General features: G+C 47.3%; 1 protein-coding gene across 11 annotated transcripts in view; it reads left to right on the forward strand.

Annotated features, from left to right (window-relative positions):
* The window catches only part of TRIM9 (tripartite motif containing 9), a 121,095-nt gene that overhangs the window by 83,999 nt on the left and 17,875 nt on the right, over positions 1-19,221 (forward strand). For 8 of the 11 annotated variants that reach the window (XM_074956530.1, XM_074956534.1, XM_074956536.1 and 5 more), the window contains exons 4-7: positions 4,257-4,367; positions 6,023-6,176; positions 9,477-9,634; positions 16,761-16,899. In XM_074956530.1, the coding sequence (XP_074812631.1) occupies positions 4,257-4,367; positions 6,023-6,176; positions 9,477-9,634; positions 16,761-16,899 (562 nt within the window). The remainder of the gene's footprint in view (positions 1-4,256; positions 4,368-6,022; positions 6,177-9,476; positions 9,635-16,760; positions 16,900-19,221) is intronic. The other 3 variants (XM_074956531.1, XM_074956533.1, XM_074956541.1) reach the window with 1 other exon arrangement.

Here is a 19,221-nt window from a genome sequence, read left to right on the forward strand (position 1 = left end):
GCGATGAAACTCTCGGGGCCCAGTCCTACTTCTGTTTCCCCTTTACAGTGCAGGCAAGGCAGGAGCTTGATTCCCCTGGCCATTGTAAACTAGCCCTAACTATGCTCTGAAGTGGTTTAAAAAGCTGGACTGCAGAGCAGAGGCAGGCCATGTCTGCGGCGACTAGGGAAACCAGCCTGACGCCTTGGCTGGCAGGGAATCTGTTCACGCACCGTTCCCCCGAAAGGTAAAGCAGACTTTAGCCCCCTGAGTTTAGGGCCACACATCGTGCTGCAAACAGCTGCTGTGCATGGGGCTGTCGTTAAAACTGGCTAATTTAAAATGTCAAAGTATATCAAGCGACCAAAGTGAGTGGAAGCCGTGACCTTCACTCGCTGAAGTGTGCTGTGGAAAGAACAGCGGCTGAGCCAGGAACATTACTCCCCATGAGGCACCAGCTTTTTGACAACAAGAGCCAAACCCCAGTTCATAAGGCTGGATACAGAGGAGCTTCTTGAGAAATGGCTGGCAGAAGGAATAGAAGAGGTGTGAGGGGCTGGTTGGTGTTAGAAGACAGTGTATTTTATGAAGATAGGCAATATATTATCATTTATATTACACTTTTGCTAAGAGGTTCTATGCTAGGCACGGATCAAACCTATAGTGAGAGGTGTCCCTGCCCCAAAGAGCTCACAATCGAAATAGACAAAGGAGGGAAACTGAGGCACAGAGAAGGGATGTGATTTGGGCACGGTCACACAGCTTGTCAATGGCGGAGCCAGGAGTAGAACCCAGGGCTCTAGTCTACTGGCATGGCCGCTAGGCCGTGCTCCTCCCTCTCAGGGTAATTGTTTCTGCTCACTTGGGTGTCAAATTACCATTGAATTACATCTTCCTCAAAATTATAGGGAAATCTTTAATATGTCTAGGGCAAAACTCTGATGTGCTCTTCTAATTGCCATACCTTGGTGAGGGCAGCCTCTCTGCATTATGTCCTGGCCTTGAAAGATAACCCATCGCTACTGCCTGCTGCCACAAAATTAAAAGCAAACTTTAGCATTCACCACTTTGGTATAATGACAGGTTTCAAATTAGAAGCCGTGTTAGTCTGTATTCGCAAAAAGAAAAGGAGTAGTTGTGGCACCTTAGAGACTAACCAATTTATTTGAGCATAAGCATCCGATGAAGTGAGCTGTAGCTCACGAAAGCTTATGCTCAAACAAATTGGTTAGTCTCTAAGGTGCCACAAGTCCTCCTTTTCTTTTCACTTTGGTATAGTGGAACATACCAAAAAACAATGTGTGAGCTCCCCCTGCTGGTTTTACCTCAACAGTGCACTAGTTAACACTGTTTCTGGAGTTGTGAATCCTCTTGGGTTGATATGGTTAGGGTTGCTGGTGCATGGACAGACTAGAGTTGTCTTTTCAGTACATTGGTGCAACTCCTGACTTCAGTGAACTTGGACCTGGTTTGCATCCGTGTAAGTGAAAGCAAATTCAGACCCAGAGAATTAAACCAAAGGGGATTACTCTGGCTTCAGTTTCACAGCAATCCAATTGAATATAATGTTTTCCTAGAAAGAGGGATAAAACCAGCAAAAGGGTTTTTGCACACAGTGGAGAGTCGATACAAATCAGGAGCTATATAGAAAATTATTTGTTGGCAATCCTTTAACTAATGCATTGCTGCATAAGTGGGCATATCAGCCTGAGTTACATGGAGCTCTGGACAGTTTTCAGTGTGGTATGTAATTCTGTATAGGTGGTTTAAATTATACCTGAGAAACGCAAGATTTCCTTGATTGGCCTGAAGGAGTAATTGCACTCTTAACAGCCAGTCACATTGGGGGCAGAAGATTAGCGCATGCTTCCTTTCACCTTACGGTATCTGAGCAAGGAGGATGCTCGGGTGATACGTTTCACTTGTCATCAGATGAAGCTACCTTGCCAGTAAGGCTGTGTATTCACATACCTGGCTGGTGCATAGATACTGTGGTGTAACTACTGTAGCAATGAATGCAAAACTGTGACCTCCATTTCCGTTGACTGCAGGCTTTTCAAATGGTTTGTTGCTGCATATGAAGATGGAACATCCCATCAAAGCCCTGGCTGGGATGGTTTAGTTGGGGCTGGTCCTGCTTTGAGCAGGGGTTGGCCTAGATGACCTCCTGAGGTCCCTTCCTAATCTTCTCTGATTCTGTGCTTTATTGTCTGTATTAAACATTGTCCACATTGTACTGTCCACATTAAACAAATAGGATCTACTGAATCGGTTAGCTTGATTGAGGCCTAAAGGAGAACTTTACAAAGCTTTGGGCTCTTTTTTTTAAAACGTCTCAGATCTTCCATTAGAGCATTCAGCCAAAAGGGTAAAATTACTCTCACTGACCTGTGCTACAGATCTCTTATCCTCCGCGAAACATCTCTCTTGCGTACCCTGTGCACAAAACTTCCATCGACATCAGCTGAAGTCCTGTATGCTGAATAAGTGCAGAGTATGCAGCAAAAATCCGTTGCGGCAGGTAAGAGATTGGCAGTAAAGGTCAGAGGGGAGAATTTTGCCCTGAAGTGCCAGCCGATCGTAAGCACTGACACCATCTCCCAGAACTCACTGTCAGGAGACCCAAGGGCCAGAGCTGAGAAAGATTGACTCTTTCCAGTGACTCACCGTGAAAAAGGACCATGGGGAAGGGTCAAAGATGGGCATGTTAATGTTCCCGTTACTAGGATTCAGCACGGTGATGTTCTGTGATTTCCTGCCTGTATAGACATCTGATATAAATTGTTGCTATTTTTCTGGGTAGATCAGGGTCAGTGCACCCATTTGTATTCTACTACTAGGGTCATGCAGCACTTCCCTTTCTAGGGACCCCCTACAGTTGAACTGATGCGTCTTCATAGAGAACATGGTCTGGAGAGCTACAGAGTAAATTACATAAAGAAGCAGTGATTTTACAGGGACTGTAAAGAGAAATGTAGTGACTGTATCTGTGGAGTGCCAGGCATTCTTGCAGACGGATTCTTGCTGGTCATTTGTGGGTAGCGCTAAGTAATTCACCTTGACCTGTCCTCCAGATCTGTGGATTAATTTGCATGTGTTTCCACGGTTCTCCTTACCCAGTGACACCAGTGGTTGCATCCTGCAAACGTAGGGCCTGCTCTGATGTGCCCTGTGCCTCTGACTCAGCACCGTGCAAGACTGAAGACATGATTATATGTTGATCAAAAAATATAAACTGCAGCATTATCAGCTACTATCCGTAGTGCCACCTCGTTCTTATCTAGCACTTCCCACCTGCAGCTCTCAAAGCAGAGGGAGGGCTGAGTTCTGCCGAGGTGGAAAGAGTTCATGGAGAAAGATGTAGCCCTAAAATAAAGGAAGGAGGCGTCTGAGGACCCTATTTTTACTGACAGCACTGGCATTTGGCAAGAAGTTAGTTTCACTACAGCCCACCACTAGGGGAAGGAGGCAGTGTAGCCTTGTAAGTAAATAAGGGCACTAGACTGGGACTTAAGAGACCTTGGGTCTAGTCCCAGCTCTGCTCCTGGTTGCCCTTGGGCAAGCCACTTCACCAGTCTGTGCCTCAGTTTCCCCATTGGGGATTGTGATACCTCTTTTGAAAAGCGCTTTGAGAACTGCTGATGAAACATGCTAGATAAGGACTAGGTGTTATTACTGCTAATAGTAATCGATAATGTTGAAGTTTATATGTGTTTAGTTTAAAAATACAGGGCCGGACCCTCAGCTGATAAACAGGCATGTCTTCCTTGGAAACAGAGTCACTTCACTGATTGACACCAGCTGGGGATGATAGGAATTAGGTAGCCCCCTTTTAGAATACTTTGGAAACCCTCTAGTGGGTCTCCCTGTCTTCTGCTGCAGAAGCCACTAGATCCCTACCAGAGTGTCTATCTGTAGCTGGGCCATGTGTGTTGTGTATAGTGAGTAAACAGTTATTTGTAACTCAGCTGTTTCTGTGTTGTGTCCTCGTATTAATGGTGTGCTGTGAGCAGAGATACATCTAACCCACTAGTCTGAATAATTAATCCAATCCAGTTGTGTGCTCTTCATGGATTCAGGGCTCTGGAGGCCAATTATTTAACTCCTGTCTTTGATGTTCTCTTTAGTCTTTTGCTCCCGTCCTTTGATAGAGTTCTTCAGTCTGATCCTGTTCCCAATGGCAAAGCCCCTGTTAACCTTTTAGGGGCGGGCGCATGCCCTTCAACCCTCACTGCTTCCACCTGCACTTGGAAACTCCTCTCCTCATCCCGTTGCAGGTGGTACGAGACCAGATCTCTCACTGCACAGTCAAGCTGCGCCAGACCACAGGCCTGATGGAGTACTGTTTGGAGGTCATCAAAGAGAACGACCCCAGTGGGTTTTTACAGGTGGGTGTGTGGCTGTTCACTTCCAGGCGCCTTTGGACGGAAGAGCTGGGCTGGCTGGGAGGGTGAGCGAGTGCAGATCCAGAGGCCACATTCATCCCCGGTGTAACTAGGATGACATCAGTGGAGCTACACCACGGAGGAGTACAGCCCCAGGTTGATTGGTCCATATTCTTTGTCATTAGAAGAAAGTGCCAATCCCATCAGGAATATTTAGGCACTAGATAATACTTAGTAATACTTAATAATATATACTTAGTAATACTTAATAATAGCGCACGCGCGCACTCTCTCTCTCTCTCTCTCTCTCTCTCTCTGTATGTATGTATATATGTGTGTGTGTGTGTGTGTGTGTGTGTGTATATATATATATATATATAAATAAAATGGTCTAAAAATACTTTGTAAAGAATTATTAAAGCTCTACCCCAACCCCATCCCCTTCCTGCCACCAGCATAGGAGCCATGTCAGGGGCCTGGCCACGGAGAGGAGACATGGCCAGCAGCAGGGTGCTTCTGCTTTCTAGTGTAACAGGCCCCACAGTTACCAGCTAGTGTAAGGTTGCTGATGCAACCCTAGGGATTTGTGGGGTGTGGAAGAGGGCTCCCAGGTGGCATATTGGATTGGCCCCAGTCATCTAGGGAGATTTTCTTCCTGCCAATTTCAGTCTAGCATAGGCATGATGTTAAGAAGATTCCTTAATTTTGGGGCCCAGTCCTGTTCCACTGGAACTCAGCAGCTAAACTCCCATCAGCTGTAGCATGAGGAGGATCAGATCCTGTATTAGCTGTGTACTTCTAGAGATTTTACCTGTCAATGAAGACCGAACAAGGGAGACATATCTCTGTGCTCTAAGAGTGTGTACTGCTGGTTGGTCACAAGAAACGCAGCGGCACTAGCTATGAGGCAGGTCCTGATACCCTTAACCCACGTGAGTAGCACCTTTCTCTGCATGATTTCAATGGCACTGTGCGAAATTACTACTCATAGTGAGCAAGGACATCAGAAACTGGCCCTCTGTAAGGAGAAAAAAAAATCTTACATGGATGTCAGAGACTGAAACAGGCTGGAGAAGGCTGCATGTAAGGTAGGAAGCAAAACAGGAATGAATTCATCCTGTGAGAACACTGGAACACAGACACTGGGAGAAGAGTTTGGAGGAAGATTCTTATTGTATCTCCAGAATAAATATTACAACACGCAGCCCTCCAGGACCCTAATGGGAGACAGACTCAATACGTGGCTCACAAGAACAATAATAGTTCATAAGGAGGGCTTTTCACTGCAGCCAGTAGAAGCCCTTGCATTGACGTCTCTGGGCATTGGGTCACCCCTATAAGATGGCATTGATTCGTTTGGCCTAACTAAGATGCTCAGTAGCTCCAGGTACATGATTTGGTTTTGCTTGAAGTACTGTACAAAATCTAAACCTAAAATGAATGGCCTTGGTAGAGCCCTTGGGTGACACCCTGGCCCCATTGAAGTCAATGGCAAAACTCAAGTCACCATGAAACTTTAGTGACTCCAAAACTCAACGTGGGCAAGCCTTTGATTTCAAGACCTGTTGACTTTTACTGTCATAAAGAACCAGCTCTTTCTAGGGCACAAAGCACTTGCTGGAGTGGCGTGTAATAGCTGAGGTCTTTCTTGCAATCAGATTTCCGATGCTCTGATCAGGAGAGTGCACTTGACCGAGGACCAGTGGGGAAAAGGGACGCTAACCCCAAGGATGACCACAGACTTTGATTTAAACCTGGACAGTGCGCCTTTGCTGCAATCCATCCATCAGCTCGACTTTGTGCAGATGAAAGGTAAGCCTATCTTCAGTACATTTAACAAATAACACTCACCTGTCATTGGCTTGTGCGCACCACAATCTCTGGGTTTAATGAAAAATCACTGGATGTAAAGGGGCAACACATTGGAGCTAATTTTATCTACTAGGGACTTTGGTTTTTTAAGATATTTGTTTCCTTACAAATAAAAATTAAGAAGGTGGGTTTAAAACCTCAGAGAAGGTCCTATGGTTAAGCAACTGTTCCGGAGTTCCAGATTCAATACTCAGCTCTGCCACAGGCTCCCTCCGGGGCCTTGGTTAAGTCACTCTGTCGCTCTGTGCCTCAGTTTCCCAGCTGTACAATAGGGGTAGTAAAGTAATCCTTCCTTTCTGCCACCGTTTGTGTCTAGAGGAGAAGTTTTTGGGGGAAGGACTGTCTCTTGCTCAGTGCATGTGTGCGCATGCACCATGTACAAACAATTGAAAATGGCGGGGCCGCCCGTGTTTTGCAGGAGGTGCCCAGCACTGGGATCTGATATAGTACCTTCCCTCCAAAAAGGCCAGTGCACTTCACAAGTTGTAATTGCTTTCGCCTCACAACACCCATAGGTATCAGCATTATTAAGCCACGGCACAAAGAGGCTGAATGACTCATATGAGATCGCTCAGGAAATCAGAACCAGCCTTTGTTTTCTTTTTTTTCTTTGCCTCCTGGCTCAATTTTGTCTTAACTGGAGGAACAACCTGCTGTCCCTGCATCTCTGGCTGCCCAGGGTGTTCTCTTCTAAACGAGAGTCAGGGAGAGCACAGCTGCACCTGGCCGTGCTTTGGAAACATTCCCGAACCCATGATGCTGAGGCCACCTGCTTCCCAATTGTGCAGATCTCAAAGAAGACGAGGTTTTTCACACTCGGAGCCAAATCCTGCTTGACTGATTGATGTGCGCTGTCCCTTTGGCTTCAGTGGGAATTCTCACGCGTGTGAAGTGGGGAGGGTTTTGAAGCAGTGTAAAGAAATTCCTACATCCCTCACACATACCCACAGCTCTCACACACGCTGCTGAGTGGTGGTTTGCATTGCCTAGATAATGTGCTGTCTATCTCCAGTCTGAATGACTTGACTTGAAAGCACAGCTTTCAAACAAGAATGCAAATTTGCCTGAGCCCGAGAGCGTTATCATCTCAGACATGCCAGAAACATTCTGCACGCTACATTGTAGCAAAGAACCACAACATCCAGATCATTTGGCTTTTTCCTTGGGGTTTGTTTTTGTTTGTTTGTTTTTTGTGTTTTGTTTTTCTTTGTTGTTTGTTTTTTAAGCACTTCATCTTAATTTTAATTTCCTCCTGATTATATTCTCTGCTCGTGGGCAACTGGTTCCACGGTGGTCTACCTCTGCGAAGTCTCATTAATTCACAGAGCGCAGAGATCCGTCGCAACCTGGGAGCAATTTCCGACTTGTGAAGTCCCTGGCAGTTGAAAGAAGATGCTAATTGGCTGTGACACAACAAACTGTGATTGGGTGGAGCCAAGCTTACACCTCTTGACTGCTTGTGGTGTCCATTGGGGTAGCTCTAGTGACTTCAAGGTCACCGGCTCAGGATCTGGCCCTGGGCATTCATTGCTGTCTCAGCTGGATGTTCTGATATGCAATTAGTTGATACATGACAAACACCTTGACAATTAGCGCACCCATGACTCACCGTTACTTAATTGGACCATTGTTTTAAAGCACCAGCTGTATTTTTAATAGAGCAGTGAAGACTGAAAGTCTGATCAAACTCAGTCAGGGCTGAACTTTCTCTGCAGCTTGCACACAAATCGTGCAGGCCGTGGGAAGTCTCCTTCCTCCCTTGTATTAATAATTTAGCCTAAGGGTTTGTTTTTAATTAGCAAAAGCAAGTCTGCCGCTGGCTTAGCTGTCTTTCCCTTTCCCTTTGCATTAAGAATACATGTTTGGTGGCCTCCGTGAAATGAATTTGTTGCTATGGTTTCAGTACACTTCCTAATGGACATGAGCACCGACAAAACCCACCCCTACAGCTGACTCTGGCAATTTGCTTGAGTGAGTCAGCAAAGAAGCCCAGCCATGAATGCCCCCTGGGGTACGTCTACACTGGAACAATAGACCCGCAGCACAGCCGCGGCTGGCCGGGGTCAGCTGACTCGGGCTGCGGGGTTGTAAAACGGCAGTGTTGATGTTGAGATTCGGGCTGGAGCCCGGGCTCTGGGACCTTCCCCCTTGCAGGGCCCTAGAGCTCGAGCTACAGCCCAAGCCCGAACATCTACACAGTAATTTTACAGCCAATGCCCTGTGCGCCCGAGTCAGCTGACCTGAGCCACCTGTGAGTGTTTAGCTGCTGTGTAGACGTACCCATGGAGTCCATACTATGTTCGCTTCTGGAATGGTGACTGTGGGTTGGCTGAGGTACAGTCGCAAGATTTTGTGGTGAAATTCACTGTACTTCTTTTGAAGATTGTTGGCCAACTTTGGTCAACAGCGATGTCCACCCAGAACATTTACTCGCACTGAATTAGCACAATTGAAAACATATTTATCTCTTGTTATATGTGGCTCACTGTACCCATCACAGCGACCCCCCCCCCCCCCACCCCCGAATTACTGCTCCTTCATGACCCACCGTGAGGAAGATCAGGTGCACCTCGAGCCACAAGTCATCGCAAAGGCCGTGAGCCCGACTCACCCCTCTGCTATTCTATTGATACACTGCTGTAACTCTTTTGATTGCAATGAACTTGCATGGCGGAAGCCTGGGGTAACAGAGAGGTGAATTAGACCCACTCTTTCCCCGATGCTGCAACCAGTCGCCGTGTTCTCATCCGTGAATGATAATGCCTGTCCCTCTGAAGCCAGACTCTCAGAGTACATTGGGAAGGTGCTCCTATGACCTTCCTGGTCTTTGGTTATGCCGTTGTGATGGGAGGCTTATGTATGGGAGCCTCGCTCTCACACCTGGGGGTGTGGTGCTATGTTTTCACACTCATCCAAAATTTATTCGAAAGCAAATGTAAGAGAAAATGAAGTAGCCCCAGTAAAATTTCACGTTGACAAGTTGATGAAAACCCAAATTCTGCAAAGCTTCTCACGGGAAGTAAGTGAGAAAACCCTGTCCCTTCTTGTTCCTCTGTGCCTCAGTCCCATGAGATTTTACCTTAAATCCAGTGCGAAATGCAGACTAGGTAACAAGCTTATAAACGTGGCCTCCATATACTGGCGAAAGTGTGCATGAGTTTACATGCTATTTGAATGCGCTTGCTACGCCGGATGTCCACTGTGGTCGTAGAAGCCAGGGTTACACTAATTTTTGTTTAGCTTCCTCTCCAGTGCCGGCACCCCCAATCCTACAGCTAGAAGAATGTTGCACCCACAACAACAGCGCCACGTTGTCCTGGAAACAGCCCCCTTTGTCGACCGTGCAGGTGGAAGGATATATTCTAGAGCTGGATGATGGGAACGGTGGTCAGTTCAGGGTAGGTATTGAGAGCACCTGTTTCACTGATAAAACATGCCTTACTTGGAAGACCAGGCCAGTGATGAGTGAGCCACACAGGAGCATTGCGGATAGACAGGAAGCAGGCTTCTATTCTGCAGAGATACACTGGGCTGGAGAGCCTGCCACTGCCTTGTAGAATCAGAGAAATCTTAAGCCTCATGTACTGTTTTCACTCAGGTTACACAGGTGTAAATGATCCCACGAGGCACACGGCAGTGGGGCATCAGGCCGGTTTTGTATTGTTTTTAGAAGAGTTCGTATGTTGTTTATTTCTATACAGTAAAAGCTTCTGCCGGATGTGAACTGAATTTTTCACTTTTTGTCAACAGCTTCAGTCTGGTTTTTATTCCAATGAATATTCTTATTGTGAGGGACTTGATGCGGGTGATAGTCTGTGGCCTGTGTGACCCAGGAGATCAGACCAGATAGCCAGAATGGTCCTTTCTGGCCTTAAAAGTCTGTGGATTGAAAACCCAACTGCTAACCTTGCAGGGGGAAGTGAAGTGGTCTCACAACAGTCGACTGTAGACACCAGTTCAGAGATTGTCGAAACTATCAGCCAAAGAGTGCTTGCCATGATGGAAGACACCGCACAGTTGTTCTGTAGCAGTGGCTCGGGATAGATTATTACACAGGGCCTACCAATTCTACATGAGAGTCACTCCTGCAAAGATACAGTAGTGATAGCAGGACCCTGCAGGGAAATGGCTTCCCCGGTAACTTTCATTGTTAGACAGTTAAGCTGTTAGTCTTTAGCCATGACCACATACATCAGGCTCCCTCTTGGAGAAACTCTCTCTCTCAAATAAATTGGTTAGTCTCTAAGGTGCCACAAGTACTCCTGTTCTCTCTCTCTCTCTCTCTCTCTCTACTTTTCATTTCAGACATTGTATCTGATTCTCTCCTTCACTTGGAAGGAGCCCTCCTGTGGCTGAAAAATTTAAGTTACACATAGGGGCAAGGTGACCAATAGCCAGTCGTGGGATCAGGGGAGCACAGAGGTGGCTGAACCTAAGGATTGGTCTTCAATTTTTTTTAATCAGTTTGCATTCCTGCCTTTTTTATCTATGCAAAAATATTTCCAAACTGCGGGTGGATTTTTTTCTTGTTTTCAAATCCACTTCCAAACGCATTTGCACTGCAAATACTCACAAAATCCTGCCCCTGGTTACACTGTTCAGTCTGACTCACTTTATTTCCCATTGTCGTCGAGCGCAGAATTTGGCCCCAGGTGTGTGTGTAGTTTGTTTACTGGGGGTAGATAGGAGAGTGGAAGTTCACTTAAGGCTGAAGCCTGCAGCTCCTACTCACATGAGCAGGAAGATTACTCACATAATGGCTGCAGAATCAGGTGATGCTTATGCCTAACCCTTATAATGAGTGATTGAGAACTTCTCCAAACTCTTCATCCTTCCTTCCCACTAACGTCAAAGAATGGTATTTGGGAGGTCAGGTGAACTGAGGCTGCAGGGCAGAGTATTTTGTTGTTGTTGGATAATATCTGCCTTGATGATCAGCATGCTTTGGAAATGAGAAGAACTCATTTTAAAGCAATTTTTGAACAGCTTAAAGTAGGCTGCCAAACATCTCTTGCAAAGGCTGCTAATTCCCATGGAGGATTGCGGTTTGCTAGACTACAGGCAGTCAGAGGCGTTTAAGGCTTGGGGACTTTTAAATTGCTGTAATTATACAATTAAAATGTGATTTTTCTCTGATCCGACATGCTCATAATTATTCTCTAGCATATTCATCACCATTCAAAGCAGGCAGGAGAGAGCAGCCCACCGTGTTTCCTGAACTCCAGCTGCGCATGACACAGCCGGGCGAGATCCAGAGCAGAAGCTGGGCAGTTGACAGAGGGGATGTATTGAGTTTAATGAGAGAAAGGTGCAGGGAATAAAGCTTTCTAGCTGGGGCCAGGAAGTAAAAGGAAATCACCTTTTGTTTCAGAATCCCACAGATGTATTACTTTTGGGGGAATTCTGCGCCCCTGCGTGTGTGCAGAATTCATGTCCCCTGCAGATTTCTTTGCTTTCCTGCAGAAAAATGTCTTTCTGGCAGGGAAGCAAAGGGAAGCTGCAAGAGCAGTCCCGCACCACTCCCTAGCAGAGCAGGTACATTGTTTCAGGCAGCTGGCAGAGAGGTAAATCACCAAGGGGCTGGGGACACCCCAGCCAGTGGCTCCTATCCTGGGCTGGGATCAGGTGCTAGTTCCAGCTGGGCTGGAGGCAGGACAGGATGGGACTTCCTCTTCTCCTGCAAGGAGTGGCTGGGGCTGTGTCAGACCCACCCCAAGAAACCTCCCCCAGCTGCAAGGAGCTCAGCATCTTCCCCTGCTTCCTGCCCCCATTGCTCCTCAGCTGTGGTGGGGAGGGGTCACTGTACAGGGAGATGCTCCCCCATCCACCCAACCCCCGTGCATCTGGATCTTCCATAGCCAGACACCCCTGCCAAGCCTCACCCACTACATCCAGAACCACCCTAGCCCTCTATACCTGAACCCCACCCCACTGAACCTCAGCCCCTGCATCTGGAGCCCCCTTGCATCCAGACCCCCTGCCTCTGGACCTCCACCCCTGCACCCAGACCACCCCTCACTGAGCTCCCTGCGCTTAACCCCCCACCCTGATGCCCCACCCCCTGCACCACCCTGAGCCCCCACACCACTAACCCCCAACTAGCTGCACTCAGATCCCCACTCCACCAAGCCCCACTTCCCCAGCACCCAAACCCCCAACTGAGACCCCCAGACCCTTCCACTGAACCCTAGCCACCTTCACCTGGAAGCCCCTGCAGAGTCCCATTACCCCTGCACTGGAACCCTGCCCCCCAAAATGAGCCTCTGTGCATCCAAATCCCCCTCACACCTAGACCCCCGCCCTGAACTGCCTGCACCCAGATTGTCCCACACAGAATCCTCTCACCCTACACCTGGATCCCCCCACACTGAGCCCCTCCACACTTGGATCCTGCCTCGTTGAGCCTGCTTGCCCCACACCTGGTGCAGAGGGGCAGAGCCCCAGGGTATTTCTGGGGCAGGCCCAGGCCCTGCTGTGTCAGGGTCGGGTGCAGCCTCACTGCTGAGTCCGTGTCCTGGGGGTGGGCAGGCAGGCTGCAAGGCGACCTCCTACCTCAGTGCAGCCAGTGGCCTGTGTTCCCACTGCTATGCTGGAGCCTCTGCATTTATTTATTAACAAATAAAACTTGCAGAATTTTAAAATATTGTGGACAGAATTTTTAATTTGTTGGCTCAGAATTTTTTAATTTTTTTGCCCAGAATGCCCTCAGGAGTAAATATATTCACAATGTGACTGGAGGACAATTAAACTCAGCTATTCAGTGTCCTCTCTAGAGGACTCTCAAAGCCTCAAGACCACCAAGTTTTTTACTTTAGCTGCCTCACTGTCAAAGCCTCCTGTTCCTTCCAATCAAGCAGGACTGGGCATGGCTGCCTCGAGTCCCTGCCACTCCAGAATCAGACAGGGTCTCTGCATGCCGAGCCGCGCCAAGTTCTCCACCTCCTTTCTCCCAGTGCTGAGAGGGCTGCCTCCATAATGTGCCCATGATCCCAGGAGTCATGCACCACCAGCCGCATAGTGACCTAGTGCTTTAAAACCAGCTCATGTAATCCGATAGGGCTGGAGCCTGCAGGTCCTTGCAAGGGGCTGCAGTGCTCCAGCGTGGGTGAAATCACATCCCTCATGTGGCCGTGCCCTTGCTCACCATTGCACAAGGTGGTGAAGGATGAAGACTGGATGATCACTAGCCATGATCCCAGTCGTGCTAAGGGGGTGCTTAGCTACACGTCCCCCACTAAGGCCTTTCTCCATGACCTCCCTTGGAAGCCTATTCCAGAGTTTAACGGCCCTTACAGTTAGAACGTTTTTCCTAATATCTTATCTGAATCTCCCTTGCTGCAGATTAAGCCCATGACTTCTTGTCTTACCTTCAGCGGACATGGAGAACAACTGATCACCATCCTCTTTATAATGGTCAGCATATTGGAAGACTGTTATCAGGTGTCCCCCCCCCCCGTCTTCTTTTCTCAGGACTAAACAGGCCCTGTTTTTTTAACCTTTCTTCACAGGTCAGGTTTTCTAAACCTTTATCATTTTTGTGGCTCTTCTCTGGACTCTCTCCTATTTGTCCACATCCTTCCTCAGTGGTGGTGCCCAGAATTGAACACAGTACTGCAGCTGGGGCCTCACCAGCGCCAAGCAGCTTGAGACAGTTACCTCCCGTGTCTTACATACAACACTCCTGTTAATACACCCCAGAATACTAGCCTTTTTTGCAACTGCATCACACTGTTGACCCGTATTCAACTTGTGATCCACTGTAACCCCCAGGTCCTTTCCAGCAGTCCTACCTCCAAGCCAGTTGTTCCCCGTTTTGTAGTTGTGCGTTTGATTTTTCCTTCCTAAGTGAAGTACTTTGCACTTGTCTCTATTGAATTCCATCTTGTTGAATTCAGACCAGTTCTCCAATCTGTCAAGGTCATTTTGAATTTTAAACCTATCCTCCAAAGTGCTTGCAACCCCTCCCAGCTTGGTGTCGTCATGAAAGACTGCTCCAGCTGACAGAGATTAGAGCACTCCTGAGGCTGCTCTAACTTGTGACGGGGGTTCGTTTGATAGTGGGAGGCAAAAGGTGGTTTAGAATCAGCTTTGCCTCCCCTGTGGCACAGCTGTTTATTAAGTCGTAGGATCTTTCAGATAACAGTGGAGATTATCCAGAAGAAAAGCATCACCGGCCAATCAAATCACTAAGTGGATTCCAAACCCTGGGGTCACATCTTCAGAAGCCATTTACGATACAAAATTGAAATCTTATCACATAGTTTATTTGACAGATGACTTGGCAATCTGGACTGTCTCAAGCATTATTACTCCCGATCAGAGCAATTCTGGGTTTTCAATCGCAGTTGCAACAATAAAGAATGATGGGTTTGCCTGAGTCCTTAAAGCTTTGCTCCTGACATGGCCGACCAGATCTGTTGTGTTATCCACTTGTGCTCGGAGATGCAGCTGCTATTTCTCCTCACGCCAGCATCTCAGCCATTGCCACGTATGCAGAAGTGCAAATCAATGTATAGCCAAGCACTCTGTCCGTGAGGCATGTCAGAGTCTGCCAAAAACAGGTCTGACCTGTTTATGTGCTGCAGCGAATAATATTTTGCTTTTCTATCTGAGGATTTCGAAGCACTTGACACTCACTAATGAGTTAACTCTCATGAACATCTCCATGATGTGGGAGAGCATCAGTAGCTGGGGTTATTTTGTGGGGGCCAGGGGAAGATGTGAATAGTGAGTTTAGAGATTTTGGCTCCAGTACAATGGATGAGATTGGCCTTATCCAAACTGAAACCAAAAGGTATGCACCTCCGGAGTTGTTCTGAGTTGGACCCCAAGCCAGAAGGGAAGAGTTTGAATCCAGAGATTTGGCCCCCCGCCCCTGGAAGTTCTGGGTGTGGCTTTTCTCTAATTTACCGATCATTAGGTTAGACGGTGCATTAAATCCAAACAGCCAGATTCTATGAAATCATTAAAAAAGACCGAGAACAAATTGATGTAAAAGTGAGCTGAAGTGTTTATGGTCGGGGCTGACCCACATGCCAGGGCACTCAAAGTGATTAAGCTGTTCAGTGGCAGTTCGTTTTCTAATAATCACATCAAATGAGTGTCCTGTTGGACAGTGATAAGATGATAAAGTGGGAACCCAGTATGTTAAGTGAGGCAGTAATAAACCCCGCGTTTCTGTAAGAGCATTAGAACACAGCTGTGAGGCGGTTTCTGTAAACCAGTGCCAGGTGTATTTCACTTTTTATTACATTTGCTCAGTAAAGTGAGTTCACAGCTCAAATTGCACTGCTAACTACTGAGTGCTGACAGGTAACACGGCACCTGAGCAGAGCTGCAATTTACGTAACTGCCAGCAATGGTGCCTAATTTAATTAATCTGCTCAAGACTGAGAGAAAAGATATAGAGCAGAATTTTGTGTTCTTTGTCCATGGGACTTTTCCCAAAGGAGTCTCATGGGTCAGTTAGGCCCAAAAGTCCTGGTGAAATGTGCAGTACCTTGAAAACAAGACGTCCATATTTAAGCAGAGACTGTTTAAACAGACGCATGCTACTCCAGTCTGTTACTCCCAGCAGAGATACACAAAGGATTCCTGGAAGAAAGGAGAGAGTGGAGGATATTTCCCAAGGAAACCAAGAAAAACCCTTCCCCAGCAACACAAACGAAAGCAGGCAGGAGCTTAAATCACATCCCCTCTGATTAAAAGCAAATACTGTAACTGACGTGTTCGAGGATTTAGTAGTCTGTGGGCTTGATACATTGCTGGTCGCTCCAGCATTAGGCCATTGTGACTCTGTTCATTTGAACCGAGTTACACTGGCATCAAAATAACACATTGGTGAATTGGCCATGGATCTGTGGAATAATCCTATCTTTCAGTAGCCTCTGTTTGCCAGAAGCTGGGAATGGGCGACAGGGGATGGATCACTTGATGATGACCTCTTCTGTTCATTCCCTCTGGGGCTCCTGCCATTGACTGCTGTCGGAAGACAGGACACTGGGTTAGATGGACCTTTGTTCTGACCCAATGTGGCCGTTCTTATGTATGTTCAGTAAAGCATTGGTCCTGCCACCTGAGTTTACAAGGAAGTAGCATCTAGGTGCAAGTTTCCAATTACAGAACTTCATTGAGTTTATAATCTTTCTTCACTCAGGCAAAACTCCCCTGGACTTCTCTGGGAGTTTTGCTTGAGGAAGGATTTCAGGATTTGGTCCAACATGAACAGCAATGGCCTTACCGTACAGCAACTGGTTTTACCTGGTAGGTTTGTCAGAGCTCCAGTGGCAACCCATAGGATCATTTTATCGAGACCGAATCTTATCATGTTGTGCTATCCCGCGCTGGTGAATCTCATCCATCTCTTGCCCCGTTGCAGACAGCGTAGCATGACCAAAAAGTGCATTGCTTGCGTGTCTGTGTTTGAGCAAGCTGTGGAAACACTGTACAGCAAATCTTCGTAGGAAGTCTGCACTGCAGAGCCTGTGCTTCCAACCCTAACGCAGCTCTCTGTTTGCTAACTAGGAGGTGTACGTTGGGAAAGAGATGATGTGCACTGTGGATGGTCTGCACTTCAACAGCACGTACAGTGCTCGCGTCAAAGCCTTCAACAAAACAGGAGTCAGCCAGTACAGCAAGACCCTGGTCCTACAGACGTCCGAGGGTAAGAGGCTTGAGCAATGTCACTGTGAAATGATACACCAGAGACAGTGCTGCCCACACATAGGGTCCATAAAATCCATGTCGCTTAGCATTGCGATGCAAGGAGTAATTCCATGGCTCCAGATTTAAAAAGCCAAACACTGCAAAACAAGTGACTGTGACAGGAAGAGTAAAGGTTATGTCAGCAGGCCAGAGCAATGTCAGCAATTGTCTTCCAGGCCTTTCCTTCGCTGAATATATTTAGTGAATTACAGCGTTCTCCTGGGAGGAGAGCTGGTGATGTAATGACAGGCATTGACTCAGAGAAGAGCATTTAGGATTTGAATGACGACAGGTTCGCACCTTGGATGGAGTTATATTATTTTAAAATGAAGCTCAAATGTCTTTAATTCCCTTTAAATTAAAAAAAAATTGCTGAGAAACCAAGGACCATGCTTGGCTGCGCTATGATTGTCATGTATGGTGTTTAGTGATGCACTCTGTGGTGTGCTGTAAGGATGAGAGAGACTGTGGGACTGTCTGGGGTTCTTTCTATATAACAGCAAAGCCGCACCAGTTCCATGTACAAAGCTGATTACAGCCACCTCCTTCAGCTGCCTTGGTTAGAATATTAAATGCTGCTGTTAAGCATAACCAGAGGGAAACCTTTCTCTTCCTGCCTTCAAATACATCTGTCACACCAAGCAATTTATCCATCTTGGAAGATAGGCTTGATTCTGACATTCAGGTCAGGAGTCAGACGGCTAGTTTAGACAAATGACTTGGGAGTTAGAAACAGCAGGTAATAATCTCATGATAAGGGCTGTCATCTCAGTGCCAGCACATCTGCAGTCCTTTAAAGTATAGTTATTAGCAGAAAAGTGACCCTTTCTTTGTAGTTCTCCACACCTACCAGTATTCCCTTTCCATAATTTCCAGACCCACATCGCTCCATTTTTCAAGCCAAATCCAGGTGTCTCTAACCGCCAGCACTGCAAGCTTAGCCTGGCTCGAGAAAACCAAGCCATTTGCCTTCCGCTTCATGCAGTTATCGTTAGCGCTAGAGATACTGGAACCAGAATCATAGAATCTCAGGGTTGGAAGGGACCTCAGGAGGTCATCTAGTCCAACCCCCTGCTCAAAGCAGGACCAATCCCCAGTTTTTGCCCCAGATCCCTAAATGGCCCCCTCAAGGATTGAACTCACAACCCTGGGTTTAGCAGGCCAGTGCTCAAACCACTGTAACTAGTCATTCTGTTGATGGTGCATAAGGCAGTTTAAACACAGCCTGTCCGTACGCAGGAGCTGCGGTTTTTGAGTGTTGCCAAGGAAAAAGGTGTTGTGATCAGAAACATCAGCACAGACGCATAGCAGCAGATTCGGATGTAGCCATTTTCACGTCTCTGACTTGTCGTGCGTCAGGAGATGATGCCTATTGTTCAGAAGGAAGCCATAATGCTTCCCTCTGTTTTGAGTATGTCGGCAATACAGATGGATGAAGTGTAGTGACATGTCTCAGAAGACAGAGCAGAGAGAAGCTGGAGCAAGGGCTGCTCTTCCTCCTTATCTGAGCGGCTGGAGAAGGAAGCCTTTTCATTACAAATCATGGGCCATATCTTGGCCTCCGACACATCCATGCGTCCCCCGCTGGCGTCCGCATGAGTTCTCTGTGTGTTGGTGCAGACCGATGTGGGGCCCATGAAAAGTGCCGTATTCCCCCAAGAGCTCACAGGATGTACAGAACGACAAACCATCTCCAAAAGAGTTGGAACACTGAGGGCCCTCGACAAAGCTCTTCTGCACCACTCCTGCTGCCAAAGGGAAAGCTGGACAGCTGCGCTAAGCAGAGATTTTCCAGCTGGCTTAGAGCGCTGTGGCAGCTCAACACCAACCAGTCCCAACCCTCACCAGCCCAGGGACAGGCAGGGGTGTGGCCAGAGTACCATAACCTCTTGCACCCCCAGCTCCCAGTGAAAGTCAGTGGGATTTGTGATCCTAACTCAGTTAGCCACTTTCGGAAGTTTCTACCCGTAGTTGTTATTTTGCAAAGAGAAAATAGTGCAGAACATACCGAGGATCGTCAAGGCCCCCTATTACCGTCAAGAGAGAGACTCTCAGTGACAGCACCGGGAGCTGGATTGGGCCTTTACAACACACAACAGGGCCTCCCATTCCTCTCCAATTTTTATCCCATAAGCAGCTTTTGATATTCAGCTTCCTGCCCAAAGCAATGGCAAAGGGAAAACCCTTGTTACATGAATCAGTCAAACCTGGGGAATGGAATTTGTCCACCAAAACAACTGGGGCGGCCAGGGTTAAACTGCTTTAACTAGCCCAGGTCAGG

Source organism: Natator depressus, chromosome 6, assembly GCF_965152275.1.
Source record: "Natator depressus isolate rNatDep1 chromosome 6, rNatDep2.hap1, whole genome shotgun sequence".
Classification (NCBI taxonomy): Eukaryota; Metazoa; Chordata; order Testudines; family Cheloniidae; genus Natator; species Natator depressus.